At 34.5% G+C, this 27,391-nt stretch overlaps 1 protein-coding gene across 8 annotated transcripts in view; it reads right to left on the bottom strand.

The window, feature by feature from the left end:
* LOC150092876 (single-stranded DNA-binding protein 3-like) overlaps positions 1-27,391 on the bottom strand; it is an 846,537-nt gene that overhangs the window by 442,032 nt on the left and 377,114 nt on the right. For 7 of the 8 annotated variants that reach the window (XR_016550498.1, XM_090414347.1, XM_090414349.1 and 4 more), the window contains one exon: positions 21,814-21,843. The exons of the other annotated variant lie outside the window; for it this stretch is intronic. Coding sequence is in view for 6 of the 7 variants with exons in the window: in XM_090414347.1 (XP_090270473.1) it covers positions 21,814-21,843 (30 nt within the window). In the remaining variant the exon portion in view is untranslated. The remainder of the gene's footprint in view (positions 1-21,813; positions 21,844-27,391) is intronic. 8 annotated transcript variants of the gene reach the window in all.

Raw genomic sequence — 27,391 nt, 5'->3', positions numbered from 1 at the left:
CTTGGATGATGACCTAGCAAACACATGTAGTATTTGAGATGCATTTCAAATAATTTGAACTGCATCTCAAATACTACATCATTGCTACCCTGCATCTATACTCCATGATAAGAGGACTCATTCTAATGTTGTGCGATGTTAACCTAAAGGTCAAGAGTTTAATTTGGCCATAGCGTAAGAGGATTTGACAGTGTGTTGCCATTTTCTTCCTGGTTTTGCAAGAGCCACTGTGCTATTTTGAGTTTGTGTATAAAAGAGCGGAATAGGGATGAGTAAGCACATAGTAGTTTTAAGATGATGGAAATTTATGTGAAATTAACTGGCAAATGATCATAATAAATTTAGAAACCTCCTTGAGAAAATACTATGGGAAAATACAAAGAGGTCCAAAAGTGCATGGGAGCTAGTAAAGAATTTGTTAATAGCATTGTTGCTAACAAACTTTACTATTTATATTTGTTGTTTGTCATTTGTTATAACTGAAAATAGAGCTTTTAAGATAAAACAAACAATGGAAGAAATTGAACAGGAAATGAAGAAAAAAGTACGTTAGAGAGTAGCTACATGAGGATGCTTGTTCAATCTAGGAAAGTAATCAGTATAGTAAGGAAGAGAGTAGAAACGACTGGAGATATATTTGCTTGCTTATATACAGATGTGGGTGAATGATTGATGGTGCAGATAAATGAAGTACAAATGTATAAAAATAATTTATTCAGGATATTTCACTCTGAAAAAAAAAAAGTTTAGATTTCTAGCATGCTATTCTACATTTAGGAAATGAAATGGATAAAACTGACATATTTAAAATATTAAATATTTTGAATGTAAATATGGTAGTGAAAGTTGGATGGATTTTACCAAGTTTGAAGAAAATGTAAGAAGTGCCACTGACTGACTATTAAGGAAAATTTTCACTTAAGAGTGGAAGGATAGTAAGACAGCACTATTGCATAAAGATAATGGTGAAAATAACCTCAGGGGAGCATTTCTAATGAGCATGGGAGTGGCAAACCCAAAGTACCTGATGATGGACCAAGCCTTACTTCACATAATATACATCTGTTATATTATCTGTAGACTGGTTCCTCCTCTTCTTTCTCTTTTTGATATCCCTCCCCAATGCTATTAAAGTATTTGAGGGTTAAGGGTGTATCTTTCCTATCTTGCTGGACTTTCTTCTTCCCAGAGGGAATCTGCCTTCTCTCCCATGTATTTGCCTTACCAAAGTAGACTGCCGGATCCTCATAACTCATCTTCCAACAGCAGCAAGGTACTATTCGAAGATGAGTTGTTTGTCTTTCTGGATCAGTGGGACCACTAGTTTCTCCAGAATTTTTATGTATTGGTCACTTTACATCATATCGTCGACATGCCCATGTGATCCTGAACCATCACGCGTAAAACGACCCAAGAACATCTTTTTAGTTGGGTGTTTAGGAGTTTGTTGAAGGTAAGTGGAAGCAGTCTTCTCAGCCGCTGATTTGCGAATATAGGGTACTCGCTTTCTTGGATAATGGAATGGCTCTCATCTGAGAATATGACCGTCTTCCACTTCTCAACATTCTAATCTTTGTACACTTTTGCCCACTGGAGCCTCTTTTTCTACATAGCCTTCATCAACAGTTATCTCATTTTTGGTCTGTGTGCAGTCCTTCCTGCTACCAACAATTTTTGACTGACTGTCATGCCAGAAACATTAATCCCACTAGCTGCCAAGTCTGTATTTAAATCTAGAGCAGACAATCACGGATAAGTGTTTCCTCTTTAGCCCACATTTTCCTTTTCTGTCAGGAGAAAAAGGTACCTGTCTCCATAAACTTATTTAAATTTGCTTAAAAGTTGTTGTAGATAAACTTATACGTTGGTTATACATAGCTTTTAATTTTTCAGGAAATGACAACTTATACTAGAATATTAATTATAAGAAAGTTTATTTGGTACTTGCCTATATTTTGGCAATATTACATTGCCATCATCAGGGATCATAAAAAACAATAATATGTGCACACAGGCACTAAGCAAATGAGGCTGAATAAAAGCAACAGAAATCAGACCTAGCCTTAAACAGTGTCTCCCTCCCCCTAGTGGGCTTGGGCTGACATTCTTAAAATGTATGCTTCCCAGATTTGGGACAGTCTCATGAACCCAAATATGTTGTTGAGGTTTGGAATGTTGTTTAAGGCTGAGGCAGATTTGATGAACAGTCTTTCATAATTGTATTTGTTGCAGTGTAATAGAGTAGCTTTCTACCAGTGTATCCTGTTGTGGTGGGTGTCCAAAGCATGGTCAGCAAGTCCTGAGTGGCTGTTCTGGTGAAAACAGATGTAGTACTTGTGTTTGGATATCCTGATATTGGCTGTACTGCCTGTTTAGCTATAGTTGGACAGTTTAAAACTGCAAGGGACCTCCTGGTCTGGTTGTGGATGTGGCTGGTCTTTCATGGAGTTGATAAGAGATGCCAATTTCATAGGTGGTTTGTAACTGGTTGTAAGGTCATATTTCCTTAGGATTTTTGTTACTATTTCAGATGTGCTCCAGATATATGGAACGGTGATAGATTTTGAGTAATCTCTGCTTTGAAGGGGAGAGTTGGTTTTATTATTTTAGGGAGATTGTAGCCATTGGCTAAGAAACTATTAAAGATATGATCAAGTTTAGTAGTTAGGGTTCTATTATCCAAACAGATTAAGTTTTCTCTGTTATATAGGGTTTTTATAATCCCATATTTCTGGGAAGGGGGAGAGAAACTGCTGGTGAATGTATCTACCTGTATGTATAGATTTTCTGTAAATGGAGAATGCCAGGGATCCTTCAAGCTGGTGTGTAATCAGAGTATGGAGACTGTTGCTGTTTTCCTTTTCCAAGGTAAACTGGATCATGGGGGTGTTGATTGTTTAGGTGTGTTAAGAAATTGTGGAGTCTATCCAGGCCATGCAGACAAATGGAGAACACATCATCCACATAGTGTAGTCAGACATTGGGTTTTGTGGGGCAGAGTTTAAGGCTTTTTTCTTCAAAGGTCTCCATAAAGAAGTTGGCCAGGGGTGGAGAACCCATGGCAGTCCCCAATATCTGTTAGTAGAATTTTCCTTGCCACACGAAAAATTAAAAGCTATGCATTAACAGTACCCAAGCGAATGCCACGCTTGTTGGCAATTTGTCTTTTAGTCATGGATGTGTGCTGAGAAAGAGTACATATTTTTAAACACTTTCATCAATTTTATATAAACAAAAATGAATAAACTCTACAGATATCAACTTGTTTACACTATTAAAAATGCACAACAGTATTAATAAATATTGTATAGAGAGAGAGTTAAAACATGCAGCACTCAACAAAAATAGTTAACTAACCAAAACCGAAAACAGTAAACCAAAATTATTGTGAACTGAAATACCAAAGCCAAAATCTTGACAAAAATTTGGCTTGTTCAGCTAATTTGTTCACTACTGTGTATGTGATAAGATAAATGAATGCAAAATCCTTAGGTGCAGCATTCAGAGATTTTGAAAATGCATTTGATTCAATCTCAACATTAGCCATTTTAGAAGATCTTAAAAATCAATGAATTAAAAATACTTACATTAAAATCAGGAAAATATATGAAATTTCATATAAAAAAGACAGACAGGGAAATGCTATTTCAGCTGAATTAATTACAGCAGCTTCAAAAGAATTGTTTTAAAATCTGAATGTGAAAAATAGAGGAATTATGGTAAATGTGAAAGAACTAAATCATCTATAATTTGCCGATGATATTGTTATTTTAGGAAACTCTGCAAAAGAATTTCAACAAATGATCTCTGAACTGAATGCAGAAAGTAAAAAAGATTAAATATAAACAAAGACGAAAAAAAATAATGCATAATAAATATATTATATCAAAAGGCCAGCACAAATGAAACATTAGGAAATTGGTATAGTAACCTCCTATGTTTACCTAAGAAAAAAGATCACAGTAGAGGGTAACTGTAAAGAAGAAATTATATGCAGAATTCAACTTGGTTGGATAGTCTTTGAAAACATCATGAAGCACTCAAGGAAACAACAATCCGCCTTATACGAAAACTATCAAACAGTTGTATACTTCCAGTCATGACATATGGAAGTGAAACATGACCTCTCACTAAAAAAAACTGACCAAAAAGTTGAGGATTACTCCGAGGAAAATGAAAAGATTATTAATCAGTATTACCATTTTAGTGCAATCTGTGAGTCAGAGCTCAGACTAGGGTGAACAACACTATAATAGCTATTAAACGATGCAAATAGCAATGGACAGGTCATACTGCAAAAAAAGTAACTCTCAAAAATGGACAAAGTTGATATCATAATGATATCTTATAGATGGAAATAGCTTACAGGAAGACCAATGAGACGGTGGGAGGATAAGATTAAAGAGATGCAGGAACTCAGTGGCATAGAAAATGTCAAGATAGGAATGAATGGAGGACTTTGAAGGCGGTCTTCATTCTATCCACTGCCATTCAGCAGTGGATAGAAAATAGCTGATGATGATGCTGAATAGTGAAATGGAGGTATACCACAGAAAATACTGTATTTTTTGTGTAGGTGTTAAGATTTTGGAAAAATTACTGAGAGTTCATATATAGAATTATGATAGTATTATGGAAAGAGAAAGCAGGGTAGACCTCAAAAAAGGATATTGGATGGATAATGAGAGCGGAACAGACCAATATGGTCTATACCCGTAACTAGTGTTATGATGATGATGATGATGATAGTATTATTTGTAAGGGTCAGCATGAATCTGTTATGAGACACTTGAAAAATATGGTCACCTTTCGTAATACAACATGAGGTTTGCAACATTTTACAAAGATTTTACAAACAGACTGCCACATAAGTCCATATTTACATTGGAATGAATACATTTATGTATCAGCTGATTCCAGAGGGTTAAAAACTGAATTTAACTATTCAACTTATACACCAATTACAGTGCCACTGAACTGTGCAGAGATATTCTGGTATTTGCAGGTGATGTAAAGCTGAAGAGGATTCTTAGTAATGACAAAAATGTTTTAGATACCGATGAGAATTTGAATAAGCAGTAAAGCTGTATAAATGAGTGGAGAATTCCAATTTAACATAGCTATGCATGAAGTTGTGAAGTTTAGGTAGAATCCACAAACAGAAAGGATACATAATCTATCCATCATAAATCTAAAACTCATTACCCTCCAATGGAGAAAATTTAAAGGATACACTGCAACAATGAGAAGTAGAGGCAATATTAGATTCAATATATAATGCCCGGATCAGCTATGTTTCTTTATGACATCTTGAAAGGGATGGAAAAAAACCTACAGAGGATGCAAAGGTGGGTAACGAAACAGAAGAGAGAATCATATTGAGAGGAAATTAGTCAAGCAGGGGAATGGAAATCCCAAAGAGTTATTCTGATATGCAATGAGTAAAAGGAAGAATAATGTATGCAGAGTGCAGATAGGTGAAGGAAATAGAAATATTTGAGTTGTATTATCATCATCGTTATTATTATCAGACTTATGTAGGGACCTTGCCATGGTAATTTATTCACCTTCTATAATAAAGAGGCAGTTGTGCTAGATAAATAAGATGGTCACACTGAGATACTGCTGAAATTTTCAAAGTATTTTACAAGATCATGCATGGAATCTATTACATAATGTAATGAATATGTAGTTAGCATGGATAGAGGGTGGCTGATGGCAGGCATGAAATATAGTAATGGTGAATCCAAGTGAAGACAGATAACAAGTGATGTGCCCATCATGTATTCAGGCTTGAAGTGCTGAAGCTTATATTATGTCATAAAATCTACTCGTTATGTGCAAGTGGATAAGCATATTTGTTGAGCCCTCATTAAACTTCTGTTTAATTCATTCTATTAAACCATAATGAGGGAACATCCAGCCATCTGATGATAATGCAAAAGGTGACAGTTAATAATGGATTTAAGGATCGTGCTGAATGATCTAAACAGATTGACAATATAAGCAAAGAATAATGGTTGTAAGCTGATTGTTATATTTCCTTGATGTCTGAGTAGTCATCTTAAAGTAAAAAAAAAAGCTGATCTGGACATTTCATGTTTGGCCTAAACCGATCCTGTTCTTTCACAAGTTTCTCTTCTAGAATTTTGCATACTTGAGAAGAGACACAAGTATGCTTTATATACTTGTGTATATAAAGGATATGCTTGCTTGCATGAATCTTACCTGGAATACTCAGCAGGGAAATTTTGTTTTTCTAAAAGGGTGCTATAATTGTTTTATAATACTAACATTCAGAATTTTTATTTTTGAAATATGAAGAGCTTTTTTCATAGCTTCAGTTTTGTAATCTTTAGCATCAGATTTCATGTTCATTTCCTCCATTTTTAAGCATTTTCAACAGTATCCAAAATGACATTTACATGATGTTTAGAGTCTGTCTTCTCAGAAAATTCTTCAAAAACAAAAGATTTTTGTTTAGACATATTGCACATAATTTCACTTTCTTACATATTTTCTCATGGTATGCACTGAATTCACTACCAGGAACTTCCAATACACTTTCTTTTTTTCTAAGACTACCTAACTGATGAGTCCATGAATTCTGATTTTAACATCATAAACAACTTCAGCAAATGCCTTCCTCACTGAATCAGTATCCAAGTTCACTTCTGATTTTGCCAAGGGATATGCAAGTTTTGTTCTTGTTTTCGACATCTCATTTATTTCCTCCAATAATATTTGCACACTGAATCTGCATTTAACTTCTGAGATATGCTCAACTTTTTAAATTTTCTTACTCATATTCAAATCACATCTGAAAATACCTATATTTCTCATATTTAAAGTGTATATACAGATAAAAATTTACTGGTCACAAAAGAAATATTAAGTAATCTTTACTGAATGGACTTAAATGGATATCGACCTAAGCATTGAAATAATGGATTCAGAACAGGATCAAAAAATGTGAGAATCTTTTATACAGCTGAAATATTTCAGGAACTTACTCATGAATTAAATAGATATGAAATGGATATAATAGTAAATACAAGACACGAAATGGACAGACAGTGGAAGATAATTTGAAAAAAGACATTTTAGTACTTTATAATGGAAGCAACTTGCATAAAATCAAACTTGAAACATGCATCATTATCAGGGAAAAAATAATAATAATAATAATAATATATATATATATATATATATATATATATGATTAGTACTATTAACTCGGGGTTGGGATATATTCATTTTTCTAAATTAACTGACTTAAAACCGAGAATTATAACACAATGACATTTATTTGAAAACAACGCAACATGTTTCGTCAAGAATGACTTCATCAGGCAATAAGAACATAGAAAGATATTAAAAGACACGAAATTAACATTGACACACTCTAAAGCTATACAATTATAAAGTCATAATATTCGACTGTAAATTACAGTTATTATGAGCTTGAACTACAGTCCAAGTTAAAGTTCTATTGTTGTACACCTGTGCATGTGTGGAATCACGCGATCTCCAGTATCTAATAGTAGAGTTGAAAGAGTCAGCCAAATTATAGCTAAGATTGTTATTCATGTGAAAAGGGTCCAAGAGATTTAAGTACACACCGTGCATTACAATTTCAAAACTTAAACAAACAGAAGCTAATCAGGAAATTCAACTTTCTCAAGTCGAAACAAGAAAGATCTACCTTAAATAATTGTCATAGCAGACTTAAAAATTTGGTGATTAACAAATCATCATACGTGCTAAGTCCCGATGAAGAGAAAATTCTTGGAAAAGGACTAAATTTTGTGTTGGCACCAAAATGCATCCCTAAAGAACTACTTTTAACTAAGATGGAGAAGGCAGCTTCGCTACTTCCTACCGCAGATGCGAGTTTACTTCGCATCTAAGCAATTCTTGCAATCAACAACGCAAAACCTCCTTCTGATAATATATCCCCTGGTGAGAGCCTTGCGATTAAAAATCTAAGGATTAACAAGGACACTGTCATCTTAAAGGCTGATAAGGGGAATGCAACTGTAGTTCTAGATAAAAGAGACTACCGAGAAAAAATCTTAGCACTGTTAGATTCAGATAGTTATTCGGAAATTGAGAGAGATCCAACAAGAGAAATACACAATAGAACCAATAATCTCCTACAAAAGACCACAGAAATTCCACGGAATACACAGCTCTCCATCCGCTCTTTACACCTCCTCATTCCAAGGTTATATGGTCTCCCGAAGGTACACAAAGAAAACTATCCACTGAGACCTATAGCAGACAGCATTGACTCACCCACATACAGGTTATCCAAATATTTGGCGTCATCGTTAAAAGCTTATGCAGGAAAATCTTCTTCTTATATTAAAAACTCAACAGATTTTGTCTCTAAAATAAAGGACCTAAAACTAAAATCTTCTGACATCATGGCGAGCTTTGACGTGGTAGCACTCTTTACCAACGTTCCGACACAGGACGTTCTCCATATTTTAAAAAACAAGATTTCAAATAAAATGTTCTCTCTGTTATCTCACTGTGTAAACTCTGGCTATTTTGAATTTGAAGGTAAATTATACAAACAGGTCAAAGGATTAGCTATGGGAAGCCCCTCTCTCCTGTGTTAGCCAACATTTTTTTCGAGGAATTTGAACAAAAAGCAATCTCCTCTTTTACTTTAAAACCGAAAATATGGCTTAGATACATGGATGATATATTCCTCATATGGGAGCATGGTACTGAAAATCTTCACAAGTTTCTCGACCACTTAAACAATCGCCATCAAGATATAAAATTGACTATGGAGATTGAAGAAAATAGTTCCATCTGTTTCCTAGATGTTAAACTCACTAAGACGCCTGAACCAATTAAAGTCTCTATATTTAGAAAGACAACTCATACAGACAGATATTTGCATGCGTTATCCCATCACCATTCAGCGCAAAAGTTGGGTATTATATCAACTCTAGCGAATCGTGCAAGATCTGTACTCTCAGATGAAGAAGAACTGAAAAAGGAACTACAACATCTTAAATGGACCTTTAAAAACAATGGCTACTCTCTAAAAAATATTAACAACCAATTATCCCACCGTCAACGTAGAGACACAGGAAGACTCCAAAGGTCATATCGTCTTGCCATATATCAGCACACTATCCAAAAAGCTGAGTAGAATTCTAAAGAAGTTTAACATAAAAACGTGCTTCTCGACTATGCCAAAAATAAGATCACGCTTCAACAACTATAAACAACCTCACAACCTTCTACAATTCCCAGGTGTATACAAGGTCACTTGTGAATGCGGAAAGCCTTACTATGGGCAGACAGAGAAATCTATCTTACTACGTCTCGAAGAGCACCAGCGTGACATTGCTTATAAGAGAACCAGAGCAACTGCTCTGTCAAGCCATGTCCTGTTTTCAATAAACGCGAACAACGAAAGCCACCAACATGAAATAAACTGGCCATCAACTTCAAACCTACACATCTCCCATGATGAAGTAGAGCGCCACATTGTCGAGTCAAAAGAAATCACCTTGGACCCTTTTCACATGAATAACAATCTTAGCTATAATTTGGCTGACTCTTTCAACTCTACTATTAGATACTGGAGATCGCGTGATTCCACACACGCACAGGTGTACAACAATAGAACTTTAACTCTGACTGTAGTTCAAGCTCATAATAACTGTAATTTACAGTCGAATATTATGGCTTTATAAATGTATAGCTTTAGAGTGTGTCAATGTTAATTTCGTGTCTTTTAATATCTTTCTATGTTCTTATTGCCTGATGAAGTCATTCTTGACGAAACACATGTTGCATTTTTTTTCAAATAAATGTCATTGTGTTATAATTCTCGGGTTTTAAGTCAGTTAATTTAGAAAAATGTGTGTGTATATATATATATATATATATATATATATATATATATATATATATATATACACACAGGGTGTTCGGGATAAATTTGATATTTTTATAATTAATTATATTTTTCCGTAAGTTACATGTATTAACAAACACTTCTCTTCATTTAAAAGTTTGGACCCTTCTTCATTCACATACAAGATGTCAGAAAGGATGGATAGCTGGAACCCACCTGAATCATGGAAGAGAATAACTTGTATCATGATGATTCGTGCCCGCCATCAAAATAAGGATATTACGACTGCTGCCCAATGCTCCCTGAATACAGTAAAAACAATCAGGCATGAACTAGAGACTTGCAATGGTGACTACGAGGATGTAGCAAGAAGAAAGATCCCTAGCAGACGATCTGATTGCGTTCGTACAGCAGAATTCCTCGCAAATCTGCAGGAACAGGTGTTGAAGAACCCTGACATTGGAATTCGGGCTTTGTTCGTGGAGTTGCTAACTGTAGTCAAGCCCTGGATAACAAGGGTAGCCAATGGTAGGCCGTATGTATGGCAGCAGGATTCGGCCCCTTGCCACACCTCTGGGAAAAGTCAAAAATGGTTGTCTGAAAATTTCTACGACTTCACCAGTCCAAATGTTTGGCCTCCAAACTCCCCAGACCTTAACCCCATGGATTATTTTGTATGGGGCGCAGTTGAAAAAGACACCAATCGCACTTCCAGTAATACAAAAGCCCAGTTAATGGATAAAATTAAAACAGTTTTTGCGGCCCTTCCCAGGGAGACTGTAGCATCAGCTTGTTCGAGGTTCCGAAGCAGAATTGAAGCTGTGATCGATGCTAATGGTGGTTATTTTGAGTAAATCTTGTTGATAGTATTGTAATTAACTCTGCCTGTAATGTTTTTTTGTCAATTCATTAAATTTAATAGATACAAAGAAGATTTTCTTTTTCCTTACGAAACTGTCAAATTTATCCCGAACACCCTGTATATATGGTCCCCTGTGATAGAATCTGAAGCTTTTAATAATTATAAGCAAAATGGTTCAAGATAACTTCTATTAATGCAAATGCATTCAAAGAAGTATGTAGAAGAAGAAACAAAAGATGAATTCTGTGAAATACTGGAACTAATCTAAAATTCCACAAATGGATATAACTATCCTATAGTAGATTTCAATGCTAAAAATTGAAAAGGAAGATATATAGCACAAGATGAACATTGATAATAATCAATTGCATAGTTTTCTCAATATGTGGAAAGTAGAAGGAAGAATGATTATGGTAAGATGCTGTTACTGGATGAAAATGGGAGATTGGTGACTGCTGCAAAGGACATAGTTGATATTGTTCAGTGAGCAGTTCAACCAAGTGTTCCATCCACAGTGTGAAATCAAAAGCTTAAGTACAGAGTATAAACATACACGATCTTACTTTGTTGCATTAAAGTGACAATATTTTGCCTAATTTTAATTAGATCATCTTGCAGGCCTTGCAACGAATGTTATTTTTCTCCCTAGCTTTTCAGTAGAGGATCAGATATTCTCCCCCAAATTGGTTCTTAATGATTTGAGAGAGAATATATAAATTAAATAACAGTGGTGAACAGTTAAGAGCTGCAAGGCACAAGGTAGTCAGCTGCCTTCTCTTCAATTCCATTCTGCCCTGTCATGTCAATGATGTCACATGAAATAGCAGTGCAGAATGTGTCAATACAGATAAGTCTTCATTTCAGACCTTTGTAAATTATTCCAAAGGGCTATGAAAAAACTTCAAGTTATACAAATGTTACATACCATGAGTACATTACTCGAATGTTAGCTAGCATTCGAGTAATGTACTCATGGCATGTAACATGCAGTTTATCAGTTTTCTATAATACAGACAGCCTATGCAGTGAACGAATCTGCTTCTGAACAACAAGCATGCATGTTACTACTGAACGGTGATGTGCTATGATCTGTATTCATACGCTCCAAATTTTTAGTGTTTGTGTGTGTGCAGTAGTAAAGTACAATTGAGACAGGAAAACAGAAGTGGAAAAAGTGAACATATGCATAAATGCACCAAATTGATTAAGAGATGAAAATTACCTCAGGCATCTGATGCTGAACCATGACTTACTTCATGTAATATACATCTCTTATATTCTGTAGACTAGTCTCTACTCTTCTTTCTTTTCTTCTTCCCCAATGCTATTAGAGTATTCCAGTGCTAGGGGTGACTCTTTCCTATTTTACTTTTTGATTTTTTTTCATCTCTTGCAGTGGAAGTCTGCCTTCTCTTCTGAGTATTTGCCTTAACTCGCAGGGTAAACACACAGAAGAAGGCAATGGAAAAACCACTTCTGTATATATTTTACCAAGAAAATATTATGAACAGAGGCTTAAGTTATTACAATATGGTCAGGAACGATCAGACACCCAGGTCAGAAGGCATCAATGGGGAAGAGCAGAGAGGAGCTTCCTATAAAAGTAACAAGAATGATGAAGTGAGAGAGCCTTCTGGAAGTTCAACTTCTAATAGTTAATCTCAGAAAAACAATGCCTCTGCTTTACTGATTTATGATGAAAAAAAAAAGGAACATGGATGTAAGAAGCATATAGCAAGGAAAATTAGAACTGGTAAAGAAATAAATGAAAAGAACTCAAACAAGATTTTAGGAATTAGTGAACTGAGATGGACAGGAATTGATCACTTTGATACTGATGATTTCATGATTTATTACTATGAACATGAAAATCTTTGAAGAAGTGGAGTAGCAATTTATAGTTAAGATAATATACAGAAAATACATTATAGGTTGCAACCCAGAGTCTGACAGAATAATTCTAATTAGAATAAATGCATATTCAGTAAATGATACACTCATACAGGTGTATGCACCCACTACAGATGCAAGTGAAGAGGAGGTTGAAGAATTTTACAGTAGACTGCAACAAGTAGTACAAGGGAGATGTTCTGTTGATATTAGGTGAATGGAATGTAAAAGTGGAAGAAAAAGACATATGAGGTATCACTGGAAGATTTGGTTTAGGACTGAGGTACGAAGCAGGAGAAAGGATGTTGGAATTTTGTTTTAAGAACAGTTTTCCTTTCCTTATTACAGATGCTTAGTGTCAATTACCTAATCCTGAATACAGATATCAGATAGATTATATTGTTGCCAGCAGAAGGTGGAGAAGTGCTATCCAAGCAAAAGAAACAATAGCTGGGTGCAGACTGTGGAATGGATCATGAATTCTTGATAGCACACGTTTAACTGAAATTACACTGAGTTTAATATGAGGGATGTCATGAGATTAGCGTGGCAATAACGAATGGCCAATCAATATGCAAGTGAGAGAGAGAGAGAGAATGGGAAGGAGAACTCAGGGTATGTTCAGAAATGTTTCGTAAATGCAAGAAAGGTGATATGTGTCAAGTGCTGGAAATTAAGTGTCTAATATTAATGATGCAAGAAATGATAGTGAAATTGGAAGGAATGAGCAATAATGGACAAAATATCTGAGTGTAAAAGAAGTGGTTGACATTAACGTGAATGCCGAGGTGGGAATGAGGAGAGAAATAGCGCACTTACTTGGAACCCTTCATAGGACAAAAAGAACAACTTGCAAAAAACTGGTGGGTGCTATAGCAAGAGGGATAAAATAAAAGAGAAAAGTATGAAAGAAAAGTATGAAAAGTGAGAAACTAGAGGTAAAGTGAGGGTATTGTATGGAGATTCTATGACAAGAGGTATACTCAATGAGAATGTGACAAAAGCATGATTCTCAGGTGTGAAGATCAAGCATGTTAAATGAAACTCTTAGTTTGCAGAAAGGAGTAATGAAAGAGTTAGCTGTTTTGACAGGCACAAATGATCAGAAAAGTGAGAAAGTAAAAACTGAGTCTGCACCTTGCTATGACAGATTATGCAGGAGGAAAATGATGTGCACCTTACAGACGTATGGAGTGAACTTCATTATTCTAGTAATTATAATCCTTCAAACCTCAGATATCATTAACTAGATACTCATTTTAAGATTTACTTTTTCAATATGATTCAGTCTTGTTTACTCACAGTGTCTGCATTATGTAATTTCACTGAAATTGTCAATCTAACAATTCAGAAATTATGGAAATAATAAGTGAATAATTTTAATTAATATGACACCTACATTATCATCTGCTCTATTTGTGATAATTGACATGAACTCAGGACTTGATCTGTGTAATGTTACATTAACGCATATTTTAGTTGTGTCATCTCTATAATTTCTCCTAGTCCACATGTTTTACACTGATGCTCCTTACAGTGATAATTTCTATCTCTTATTTGCATATGAGCTTCTTTCACTACCTGACTTATTACTGTTCAACCTTGTTTCTGATTAAAAACAGCAGGAGCCTTGTCTCTTAAACTGCCAGTCAATCCTTATTGATTCAGTATTGCTGTAAATTATTTACTGGATTTAACATGTGAAAGAAAGGAATGGACAATGATTCAGAAGCCTGAATGGTTCTCTACATTCCTTTGTTTTAAATCAATGAATAATGAAAATTTGTGTGTATGTGCACATGTTTGTTTCCAGCACACACACACACACACACACACATTTATATATATATAAGGTTAGGGCTTGTACTACAAGTATTATTTGAGTATAGGTAACCCTTGTATAAGGCAGATGTTAGGTTCCATAGAAATGCCGCATTATATAAATCGCGTTATGAGAGATTTAGATCACATAGAAAAAGTAGGGTTTTGTTCAGAATTTTGTTTTTCTTTTTAATTATATAAACAGTAATGACATACTTAATTAAATATATTTTAATTTACTTAAGGTAATTCATGAAAACATATAAACTATGAAAGAAATACATAGCATAAACTTATAAAATTTACGTAAACTTCATTCCACATAACGCATAAATGTTTTAGGCAAATTAAAATAAAGTGCATATTTTAATCATCATCACTGTCTTCAAAACGAACATTTCGTAGGTGTTCTTTATTTACGAGTGACTGGACGTCATCATCACTTGAAATCTCTTGCACATCATTTGTATAATTCTCATTGCATACTTCAGCTGGTTTAGTTAACAAGAAGTCAGTAATAAGACCTTGCTTACCACTATGGTGCAATTTTTTTATTAAATCATAATATGGAGCTAAATTAATATCCAGTTGTCTTGTTAATTTTCCGGAGCGCTCCATTGAGGAATCATTATCCGTAATATAACTTTCTTGCCAAGTCGAATCCTGTAATTTCTTTAAATTGAATTATTTCACGGATTGATCACAATCAGAATCTTCGGCAGAACTTTCCCCACCATTTGGTTCAACATCATCTATTAATTGTACCAGTTCCTCCTAATTTAAATCTATTTCCCCATCAATTAATTCACTAATTTCATTTTCAAATCATATCGCAAAAGCCCTCAAAGTGGCCATTACTATAAAAATAAAACTTTAACATAATAAAGTGTTACATAATGTATGTAACTCACCAGATAATAAAGTGCTCAGCTTGAGATTAACACACTTATGATTTTTAATGTGCTTTCCTGGCAGAAAACGAAGACAATTTTCAACAATAAACACTTTATACGGTAAACATTTGGCATATATGCATGCTAAAGTATTTCCCCTAATAAAAATTCGCTACTTATAACCACATGCACGATATGGGTTGACGCAAGTTTAACGAAGATAAAATTTGATTTTTAATTCGAAAAGTGAAAAATATATAAAAAGATAAAGGGTTACTACAATTTGTAGACCGCGTTATATCGAAACCGCGTTGTATAAGTACCGCGTTATATCGAAACCGCGTTGTATAAGTACCGCGTTATATGAGGGTTACCTGTATTTCTAATTCCTTTCCAATATATTTATCTACTTCAAAATAATTCTTCTTTCCCCAAGTACTTTTAAAATCTCATAGATTACATTCATTTATCTTGGTATCAATAAAATAAGATAAGAGAAATGTAATACAAAAGAAAAAAATTTTAATTTCAGGAAATAAAAAACGTTTTCTAAGTCCATCATCAATTCAGTCAATTTCCAATAACAATCAATTTGCTAATTCAAAGTCATTATTTTTAAATAGAGAATCTTATCCTACCTCACTAGATTTCAGTGTAAACAATCCTGCTTCAAGAAGTTATAAACAAACAAAAAAAAGGCCAACATTAGAGGCCTTATTCTAGATTTCTATTATAATTTGTACATAATTTGAAAGAATTTACTTTCTGATAAAAGTATAGGTCTCTGATTTAAATTTTTCTTCAAGCTTTTTTCCTTCTCTCTCTAAAAAAAGAACTCATTCTCATACTGGTCCCCAAACAATGAAAAGAAACAACTGTTGCTTGCTGAGCATTTGTTTTAATGTTTGTGCACCAGCTTCAAATTACTGGCATACCTCAAGAGCACTCGCCTTGTACAGATAGAAAGAAACAACATGTAGAATAAATTTGCAGGCAAGAAAGACAATATTATTATACAGGGCCATAATGCAGTGTAATTCTTTTGAAATTGAAATTTTCAACTGTACATATTGTCTTCTTCACCATTATGAAACACTGCTGAAATTTATTAACCTATATGTTATAAAGTACTGCTAAACTGTTTTAATAAAAATTACATTTCATAAAATTGTTTATTAACACAATTCTTCATTCTTTGTGAAGACAAAGATAAGTGAATTTAATTTTAGTGATAAATTAAATTTTTCAGCACAGTATTAAAAGAAACTATTACACTACAGTAAACAGAGAAAAGGGAAAGAAATATATTTTAATTACCCCAATTTCTTCCCCTACGTTTTTAAAATTGCTTAATACATAACTCATATATTTAAAAAAAATTTAAATAAAAGAAAATTTGGTGTATCAGAATTAAAGTCATCAGATGTTACACACTTGAAATAGGTGTGGATAGGTTAGCAAAACAGGTTTTTAATGCCAAGATGTCAGGAAAGAGACTCAGAAGAAAACCCAAGTCTAGGTGGATCGATTCAGTCAGAAGTGCCTTAGAGAAACGAAATGTTAGATATGACATTATTGGAGTTCTCACAAGTAAGAGACTGATTTCGAGGAAAATTGTAGATATGAAATTAATAATAAAGTAAACTTCATTACATTATTATTCATAAGGTAACACACCTTGAGGATACATATCAGGAAATAAATAATGATGAAGTGTGTTCTATCTTTAGAACAGGGTTTTTGTATAATGTAAAAAAAACATATGCAAACGAATGAAATATTTTAGTAAAGAATAACAGGAAATGCCAACAGGTATATACAATGCTTAGAAAGAAGTCAACAGACACCAGAGTGTGTGGAACAAACAGCCATGCTGCCCACCTTAACAAGATGTAGAACCTCCTCTCACTGTAATGACTGCAGCAATCTTATGGGGCATACTTTCCACAAGAGTGTGATAGCAATCAATGAGAATTTTGGACCATTCTTCCTGTAGGCATGTAACGAGGTCCTGGACTGTTGTGAGGCTGATATCCCTTGCCTTCACCTGACACTCCAGTTTATTACATGACATTCAATAGCACTGAGATCAGAACTCTGTGGAGGCCAATCAAGTGTGGTGACAGTCATGTCCACAAACCATGCGCTTACAACAGCAGCCTTATGATGCGGTGCATTGTCTTGCTCAAAGAGACAATAGTCAGTTCCAACGAAATGCTGAAAAGTAGGAAGCAATGCTTTGTCCAGAATGTTCAGATACCTCTCTGAGTTCAATGCTCATGGCCTCACAGAGGGCTGAGGCCAAACCCGGAAAAACAGGATCATACCATCACACTGCCACTTCCGAATTTCATAGTTGGGGTATGCACTCTGGTAAGAAACGTTCACCAGGCATCTGTCACACTCATGCCAATCCATCTGCATGGGAGAGGTTGTAACATGATTTGTTGCTCCATAACACAGCTTTCCAAGCTTCAACGTCCCACTGTACATACTCTATGCACCACTGAAGTCGATGCTGCATGTTGGTTTGGGTAATGTGGGACTTTCATGTTGCGGCCCTACCCTAGAAACATGTCTGAGAGCCTTGGTTCTGAATGTTTTTGTGAAAATTTATGTTACAGTCGATGCCTGGAACTCTGCATTGAAAGTGTCAGCTGATGAATGGTTGTTTTTACATACTATCCTTTGTAGCACCCTACGGTCACATTCAGCAAGTGTAGTGGGCCATCCACTACAATTAGCAGTTGCACTTCCATCTCAGTATGGTGTAAATGATTGTTAACCTGCAATTTCCCAATTTGCCAACAATTTGCTAAACAGAGAGGGCTCCAGCAAGGCATTTCATCACAGCATCTCTTTCAAACTCCGTCAGTTCACTTCTTGAAGCTATTTCACTCTGATGCAATTGCACTGACTTCGGAGCATTATATTATACCACAAAAAACATGACTCATTACATAGCATGAATCACCTTGCCCATGGGAGTGACTGTTGACTTCTTTCCAAGCAGTGTGTGTGTATATCTTGATATAAACCTTAATTACAATCAGTAATTTGCACAATTTGAAGGTAAAAATTTCTATATGCTGATTATGAGAAAGAAAAAACGGCAAATGAAATATTTTTCTCTTTTTTCCCTGATCTTTTGTAATGAACATATTTTGTCAAAAACAAGAATGATCTGCACTTGAATGTTGTGTGTTCATCAATATGATAAGTATATTTCTAGAAATAAAGACATACCTTTTTTTCTACTACATAAAGAAATGCAAATTACTTATTTAACATAAAAACTGACATTGCTCAGACAGAGAGCAAGCAACAGTAGTTTAAAATTCTGTGCAATTTCACAAACTGCAGAAAATGTTAAACTTTATGTACTGAGCACTCCTGAGCATGCATAATTAATGCAGTTCTGAAGAATACAAAAGAGGAAGAACGGAACTGTTTTTTCATTTGAATATTTCTAAAAATGATTTAATTAATACTAATGTAATTAGCCCATATAACATACAAAAGGATTACAAATTATGTAAAGAAAAGGTAAATTTATCACTTAAAAACACTCATTTCATGATGAGTATTTTATCACCTCTTCAGAATAAACAAACAATAAACGGAGAGACACATGGAGTTAAATAAGAAAATGCGTTCCTTTCACCTCTTTGAGGCAAGCAATATGACCCTGTTAGGAATCTAGGTAATGGGTTCAATACAGCTCATTAGTGAGAGATCTATAGAGGCACCCCAAATGGGCAAAAAAAAAAAAAAAATATATATATATATATATATATATATATATATAAAAAGATAAGCCGAAATTTTAAACGTTTTTATGTCACTTTTTTTGTCTTACCAGCTTACTGGCCCGGAAACTCAGCGGATTGGTGCCAGGACCCCCTAGTATATGTATATATATATATTCATTTTTCTAAAGTAACTGACTTAAAACCCGAGAATTATAACACAATGACATTTATTTGAAAAAACGCAACATGTTTCGTCGAGAACGACTTCATCAGGCGATAAGAACACAGAAAGATATTAAAAGACACGAAATTAACATTGACACACTCCAAAGCCATAATATTCGACTGTAAATTACAGTTATTATGAGCTTGAACTACAGTCCGAGTTAAAGTTCTATTGTTGTACACCTGTGCGTGTGTGGAATCACGCACAGGTGTACAACAATAGAACTTTAACTCGGACTGTAGTTCAAGCTCATAATAACTGTAATTTACAGTCGAATATTATGGCTTTATAATTGTATGGCTTTGGAGTGTGTCAATGTTAATTTTGTGTCTTTTAATATCTTTCTATGTTCTTATCGCCTGATGAAGTCGTTCCTGACGAAACATGTTGCGTTTTTTCAAATAAATGTCATTGTGTTATAATTCTCGGGTTTTAAGTCAGTTAACTTAGAAAAATGAACATATCCCAACCCTGAGTTAATAGTACTAATCATATATATATATATATATATATATATATATATATATGATTAGTACATATATATATATATATAGTATATAGTATATATATATATGTATATAGTACATATAGTATATATATATATATATATATATATATATATATATAATTAAATTGAAATGATTCAGCAGATTTCTAGCAGCCATTCAAGGTCAACAATTCCGACAGCCCTGTAAACTCCCATACTGGTTCAAATTAGTTTCATTGTGAAGGGCTTCTCAGCATTTTGTGACGAGTCTCTGAAATTTGAAATATCTGATGTGAAGTGCTTTTGTGTTGTTTTGTAAAAATCATTTTGTTTTCTTGCCAGATAAAACAACTTTTGCCAGAAATGTTGTCAGACAGCTCCACATAAAACAAACAATACACAATGCCAGTCTTGTAAAGCTGGAAGTTGTGGCTTTTAATTTTTCTGTTTACAGGAAATCTACACTCACTGGAAGATATGTTCTTTTGAGTGTCTTTGAACTTCATCTTGAAAACACAGCATGCATTCCTGACTATGCATGCTTTTCAAAATAGGAGAATTTTAAAATTTTGGTCTTTAAAATTACTGCACACCTTTGGAATATCATGCCCACTCAAACAGACCATGCATTAAAGTTACAGAAATTTAGCTTATACAGGTAACCCTCGTATAACATGTTAGGTTCCATAGAAATTCCACGTTATATAAATCGCATTATGTGAGATTCAGATCACACAGAAAAAGTAGGGATATGTTCACAAATAGCTTTTTTTTTTTTTTAAATTATATAAACAACAATGACATACCTAACAAAAATATATTTTTATTTAATTCAGGTAATTCATGTAATTTAAGAAAGCATATATACTATGTTTATATATTTATACATAAACATATAAACTATGAAACAAATACATAGTATAAATTGTATGTAAACTTCATTGCACATAACGCATAAATGTTAGGCAAAAAAAAATAAAGTGCATATTTTAATCGTCATCACTGTCTTCAAAAATAACATTTCGTAGATGTTCTTTATTTACAAGTGGCCAGACCTCGTCATCACTTGAAATCTCTTGGACATCATTTCTATAATTCTCATTGCATACTTCAACTGGTTTAGTTATCAAGAAGTCAGTAATGGGGCCTTGCTTACCATTATGATGCAATTTTTTTTATTAAGTTCATAATATGGAACTAAATAAATATCCAATTGTCCCGTGAATTTTCCGGAGCGTTTCATGAGGGATCATTATCTGTAAAATAACTTCCTAACTTTCTTGCCAAGTCCAATCCTTCTGCTTATTTCTTTAAACTGAATTCTTTAACAGATTCATCATGATCAGAATCTCTGACAGAACTTTACACGCCATTTGGGTCGATGTCATCTATTAATTGTACCAGTTCATCCTCATTTAAATCTATTTCCCCATCAATTAATTTACTAATTTCGTTTTCAACCATATCACAAAATCCCTCTAAGTGGTCATTACAATAAAAATTAAGTTTTTACATAAAAAAACGCATTACATGTTGTAAGTAACTCACCAAAAAATAAAGTGCTCAGCTTGAGATTAACACACTTATGATTTTTAATGCGCTTTCCTGGCAGAAAACAAAGACAATTTTCAACAATAAACACTTACTATGGTAACCCAATTGTTACATACATACATGCGTGCTAAAGGGCATTTCCCCAAATATAAATTCGCTGCTTTTAACTGCATGCGCGATACGGGAAGACCAAATTTAACAAAGATAAAATTTGATTTTTAAGTCGCACGGTGAAAAATATACGAAAAAATAAAGGATTGCTACAATATGTAGACTGCATTATATCGAAACTACGTAGAACAAGGGTTAGTACAATTTGTAGACTGCGTTATATCGAAACCGCGCGGTATAAGTACCGCATTATACAAGAGTTACCTGTATTAATGTATGAAATAAACGCAGAGGAAACGTATACACAAGACAACAGTAAAAAATTTCCTACCTTGCCACCCAACAAACTCCCCACCATCACCTAAAAAGAATGAAAGATTCATAAGTTCTTTACTGTTAGTTACATGGAAAATAAAATGCGAATATTATGGCAGACGAATTCGAATCCATAAGAGTATTATTATCTTAAAGATCAAAGCAAATGGTTCATCCGTTTTAGCATATATTATTTATAATAATTATCTTAACCAAGTAGTAAATCTACAGCCATGTAAAGAACATGTGCATGCACACACATTCTTTGAAAATTATATAATTTACGCGTATAAATGAAAGCAAGTAGCTAAGCATTAGAGAAACTAAACACTCTCCTACAACATACATTTAAAACAGAGAAATGAAAATGATCTGGAGAAAGCAGATTCAAGTGATGATCACAAAAGTCTAAAAGGTAAGAAGTACTGTAGTGATGTTATTTTATAAACTTGGTTATTTTAACTCCTAATCCCAAGTATGCAAACAATTAAGTTTGCACCTGAAACAAAGTTCAAGTCTCAAGATGGTACAACACTAGGGCAACTCATTGTAAAGGTGGGTAAAGCTCTGATCACTATTCTTAGTATTTTCCCATAATGTAAAGCACATCTCACTAGGAGATGTATACTGCAATGCATTATGGGTGGTTCCAAGTATGCAAACTTAATTGTTTGCATACTTGAGATTAGGAGTTAAAATAGCCAAGTTTATAAAATAACTTTGTTATTCTAATATACAATATCTCCCAGTTAAAAAATTTATTACATCTATATCTCCTCCAGAGATTTTTATTAAAAATAAAAACACCTTGTTGCAACTTCTATAGGTAAAGTTGATAAGGCTCCGTATTACTATAACCTTACTATAACCTTGGTATGGATGGGAAGTAGCGGGAACAATCGACCGTGAGATGCGGTGATTGATTCATTCAATGGAGGGTAATGGATGGCAATGCTGTAGCCAATGAAGTTCTAACTGAGGCTCGGCTATTGCTGTTACCCTCCTGCCATGATCAGAGCTTTAATAGCTCAATAACACCTTATCCCTACACTGTTGTCTACAGATAACGGGGAATATGAAAAGCATTCTTGCTTCGCCCCTTTAAGCCAGTCCTTATAAGGACTATAAGGAACCTTGGTATTTAGGGTCTAGCTACTCACTGAGGAGACCTCAAAAAAGGTTGAAACCGGTCTGAGTAGTGACCCCACCCATAATGCATTGCAGTATACATCTTCTAGTGAGATGTGCTTTACATTATGGGAAGATACCAAGAATAGTGATCAGAGATTTACCCACCTTTACAATGAGTTGCCCTGGTGTTGTACCATCTTTAGACTTGAACTTTGTTTCGGGCGCAAACTTAATTGTTTGCATACTTGGGATTAGGAGTTAAAATAACCAAGTTTATAAAATAACTTGGTTATCCTAATATATATATATATATATATATATATATTTAAAACAAGATGGTAGTGAGAAAAGGACATCGTTTGGAGTACTTGGGGAACTGTGGAGATGTACATATTGAGAGGACAAATAAGAGAAGTGTGGAAGTATTTTATTATACATGAAACCTGTGGAGAATTCATGACTAATCAAACTCACGTAATAACCACAGTAATAAGTTTTACTAAGTAAATATTTCGTTCTCGGTATCTTAGGACATTGTCAGTACAGTTAATTCAAACAATACTAGAAATAACATACAGTTAGGGTGTATTATTACAATGGAATCCCAATATGCATGCAGTAGTGTGTTATAGAATTAAATTAAAATATAACTGGAGGGAATAAAATAAAAAATAAAAAAATAAAATAAAAGACATTCAGCTGTTGGAAACTGACATGCTAATTAGCTTCGACATTGTCTCCCTCTTCACTAATATTCCCGATAAGGAAACAGTGGACTTGTTAACTCAAAAATTTCCGTCTGATATTGTTGAATTATTCAAATTTGTTATTATGTCTCCGGTTACTTCTTGGAAAGAAAAATTTACAAACAAGAGTAAGGAACAGCAATGGGGGTCTCCCTTATCACCAAACTTGTTTCTAGAATACCTTGAATAAAAAAAATTTCGAGTTTAAACCCAAACCAAGAATTTGGCTGTGATATGTCGATGACGTCTTTGCTGTCTGGGGTCATTCCGAACAAGAATTACACCTGTTTCTAGATAAAATAAACCTTCTCCAAACTCACTTCAAATTTACGCTAGAAAAATAATCTCCACAGGGTATCCCCTTTCTGGATTTACACATCCAAAGAAAAGAAGTGGAGATGGAACCATCTTCACTAGACAAGACCAAGTCCATAGGATTCCCATACCTTATGTCAAAGGCATCTCCGAACATCTTTCAAAAATTATGAAGAAATACAAACTTGCTACTATCTACAAACCCATCAACCAAATTTATAACTTGTTACCTTCTCCTAAAGATAAACTCTCACCTCTGGTGTGTACGAGGTTCCATGCCCCTGTAAATTGTCTTACTATGGACAGACAGGTAGATCTGTTCATAAATGCATTTCGGAACATCAAGACCATATCCGTCTTATCTAACCGCAGAAATCTGGCCTCGCTCAACACGGAGTTGAAAACCAAAACCTTAGGATCCATTGGGAAATGACCAAACTTTTACATAGATCTTTATATAAACATGAACGTTTATATAAAGAAAGTGCTGAAGTCCTACTTAGACCAAATCTAAACCGTAATGACAGTCTTGCTATTCCTAAAGTATGGGAAATCGTCATACAAAATTGTGTAAAATAATTTTTTTATATATGTGTTATCTTATTTTAATGTAATTTTTACCCCCCTCCAGATATATTTTAATTTAATTCTATAACACGCTACTGCACGCATATTGGGATTCCATTGTAATCATGCGCCCTGTATGTTATTCCTAGTATAGTTTGAATTAACTGTACTGACGACATCCTAAGATTCTTATGATGAAATATTTACTTATTAAAACTTATTATTGTGGTTATTATGTGTGTTTGTTTAGTGTGGAAATATTTCTCAGGAGGTGCAATAATCTGACTGCGAGTTCAACTTAATATTTTCCTAGTATTAATAACAAGCAGGAGTGAGACATAAATTATACTAAATGAAGAGCATATAACTGTGAGAGGGAGCAGGCAGAAGGGTGAGCAAGAGGCAACAAAAAAAGTGCAACTGCTGGGAAGGAAGTAGAGCTGACAGAAGAAAAATAGTTCAAATATTGGAAAATAAGAGAACAAATGCAAATAAAAATGAAATGTATGTAGAATGAATTATGAATCATGCCGATGGAATGATGCAAGACTTGGAATTTGAGAGCAAGCTGCATATTGCAAGGAACTTTGCAGCATATATTCTTGCAGACATAAGTAGGGTGAAAAAACCATTGGGTAAATGAAATAGTGAGTTAATAATTCAGAAGTGGCAATGTGGTTTGTTTTCCAGGAGGCAGCATGTGTCAAATGATTGAGGCTACAAAATGAGAAGTAAACAAGTAAGAAAGTGAATGCTGATTACAAGAGTGAACAAGTTGGTTGGATAGGGAAAAAACCAGGAATGATATTAAGAAATTATTCTAGAGAGCAAAAGATGAATGTTTAAGAATGGTAGTTGGTGTACTGTTCAGGTAATGGCAGTAATGAGTTGTGATAACAACAAGAAACATAAATGGTATGTGTGAAAGGAGAATGGATGACAACTTGTGAATAGGAGGGATAAATGGAAATCTGTAAGAATGACTGCATGTGAACAGATTTAGGGTGACTCGACTGAAATGACCATTGATGGAAGGGACAGGAATAAAAAGGATGAGAAGTGTGATGAAATAAGTGGTGATTAAAAGAACAGAGTGGAAGAGCCAGTGCTGGAAATGAGAAAATGGAAGTCCAAGATTGTCGTGGAAATGGTGAAAAGCAGGAAGGCATGGCATAAGAAGAGTGGATGATAGAAGCATTAATAAATGTGCATAAAAAGTGGTCAGAATAAGAACTGTATACAACAGAAGTCTGGGTATTTAGCATTTTCTCCAGAAGCTTGTAGTAAATGCAAAATGTCTGTGTTCTTTTTTCAATGGTATATGGTGGCAACCAGAATTAAGAACAACTTAGCACCATTTAAAATAGCTAGCAATTTGTCTAAATTTGTCTAGCAACTTGACCAAAGACTAGAGACCGCAGATATATGAGAGTCCTGAGAAAGATTAGAGGCGTGAACAGATGGCATCAATGGCAATATCATATTAAAAACAAGAATATTAGGAAAGAACTTGACATTGTCAGCATCCAGGAATGCGTTAGCAGAGCTAATCTCAGGTGGTATGGTCACTTAAACAGAATGGGCGAGGAAAGATTAGCAAAACAAGTGTTCTCTGCCAAGTTGGCAGGAAAACGACCCAGAGGAAGAACAAGATATAGGTGGAATGATATGGTACAAAGTGCCTTGGATGACAGAAATATAAGATCTGGTAATGTTGGAGTCTTGACAGTAACAGACTGATTTGGAGGAAAATTGTAGATAGGAGGGTAGTAATGATGTAAATTTTTCATGTAGTACTATCATATCCTGTATACCCGTTGAGGGTACATGGCAGGAATTTGATGATGATGAGCAATTTGTCTATGCTATTTAAAGGAAAATTAATGTTGGTGATCTTATTAACTGCCCTCAAGTCAAACACAAAATCAAGCCTTCACAATCATTGTGGAATACTCAATTATATCTGCTTCTAAATACTACTGCAAAAGTTTCTTGATCCTTTCTGTATAGCTGGCCGAGTGGCTAGCATATCTGCTCTCCAGCCAAAAGACTGTGGGTTCAAATCCCACCGTGGGCATAGATGTTTGTGGTTTTCTGGGAAAATAGTAGTGGTTGGTGGTAGATGGTGTTGGTGTAATTGCAGCTCGTTGTAGTTGGTGGATTGACTGGTGGAGACAGAGTTGTAGAGTAGGTGCCCTCCCTCGATGAGTTCTTGGACTCCCTGGAGGTGTCAAGTAATAATATATTTTAATAATGTTTGGTTGCTTAATAAGAACCTGATTATCTGTATTTATCTTCATAGAAAGTTCAACTATTGGGTTGTTGCAAATGAAATGGCCGATTTTAAGGATGACTGAAAAAGACGAGAATAAAAAGGAGAATACCTGTTTAATCAAAGTAATCGCCAACAGAATCAATGCATTGTTGCCAATGTGTGGCAAGGTCGTTTATACCACATTTGTTAAACATCAGTGTCTCTGGAAGTGATGAAGTCCTCCACTACCCGATAAATTGATGCATCGTTGGCAAAGCATTTTTTGGACAAAAAATGGCTCAAGTGCTGGGAAAAATGGTAATCTGTTGGGGAAATGTCAGGAGAGTATGTAGCATGAGGCACAATTTTGTATCCCAAATTGTTGATTTGCTGTATGGTTGACACTGCTGTATGTGGTCGGGCGTTATCCTGAAGCAATAGGACTAATGTTTATTCACAAGTGCTGGTTGCTTAAGGCACAATTTGCCATGCATTTGCCGCATATCTGTACAATATCGAGCTGCATTTATTGTTTCACCTCATGGAAGGAATGAGTAGTGAATAACAACAGCAGAAGACCA

Source organism: Typopeltis vanoorti, chromosome 25 (assembly GCF_054136105.1).
Source record: "Typopeltis vanoorti isolate ZY-2024b chromosome 25, IOZ_Tvanoo_1.0, whole genome shotgun sequence".
Classification (NCBI taxonomy): domain Eukaryota; kingdom Metazoa; phylum Arthropoda; class Arachnida; order Uropygi; family Thelyphonidae; genus Typopeltis; species Typopeltis vanoorti.
This window is presented reverse-complemented; position numbering and strand designations above follow the sequence as displayed.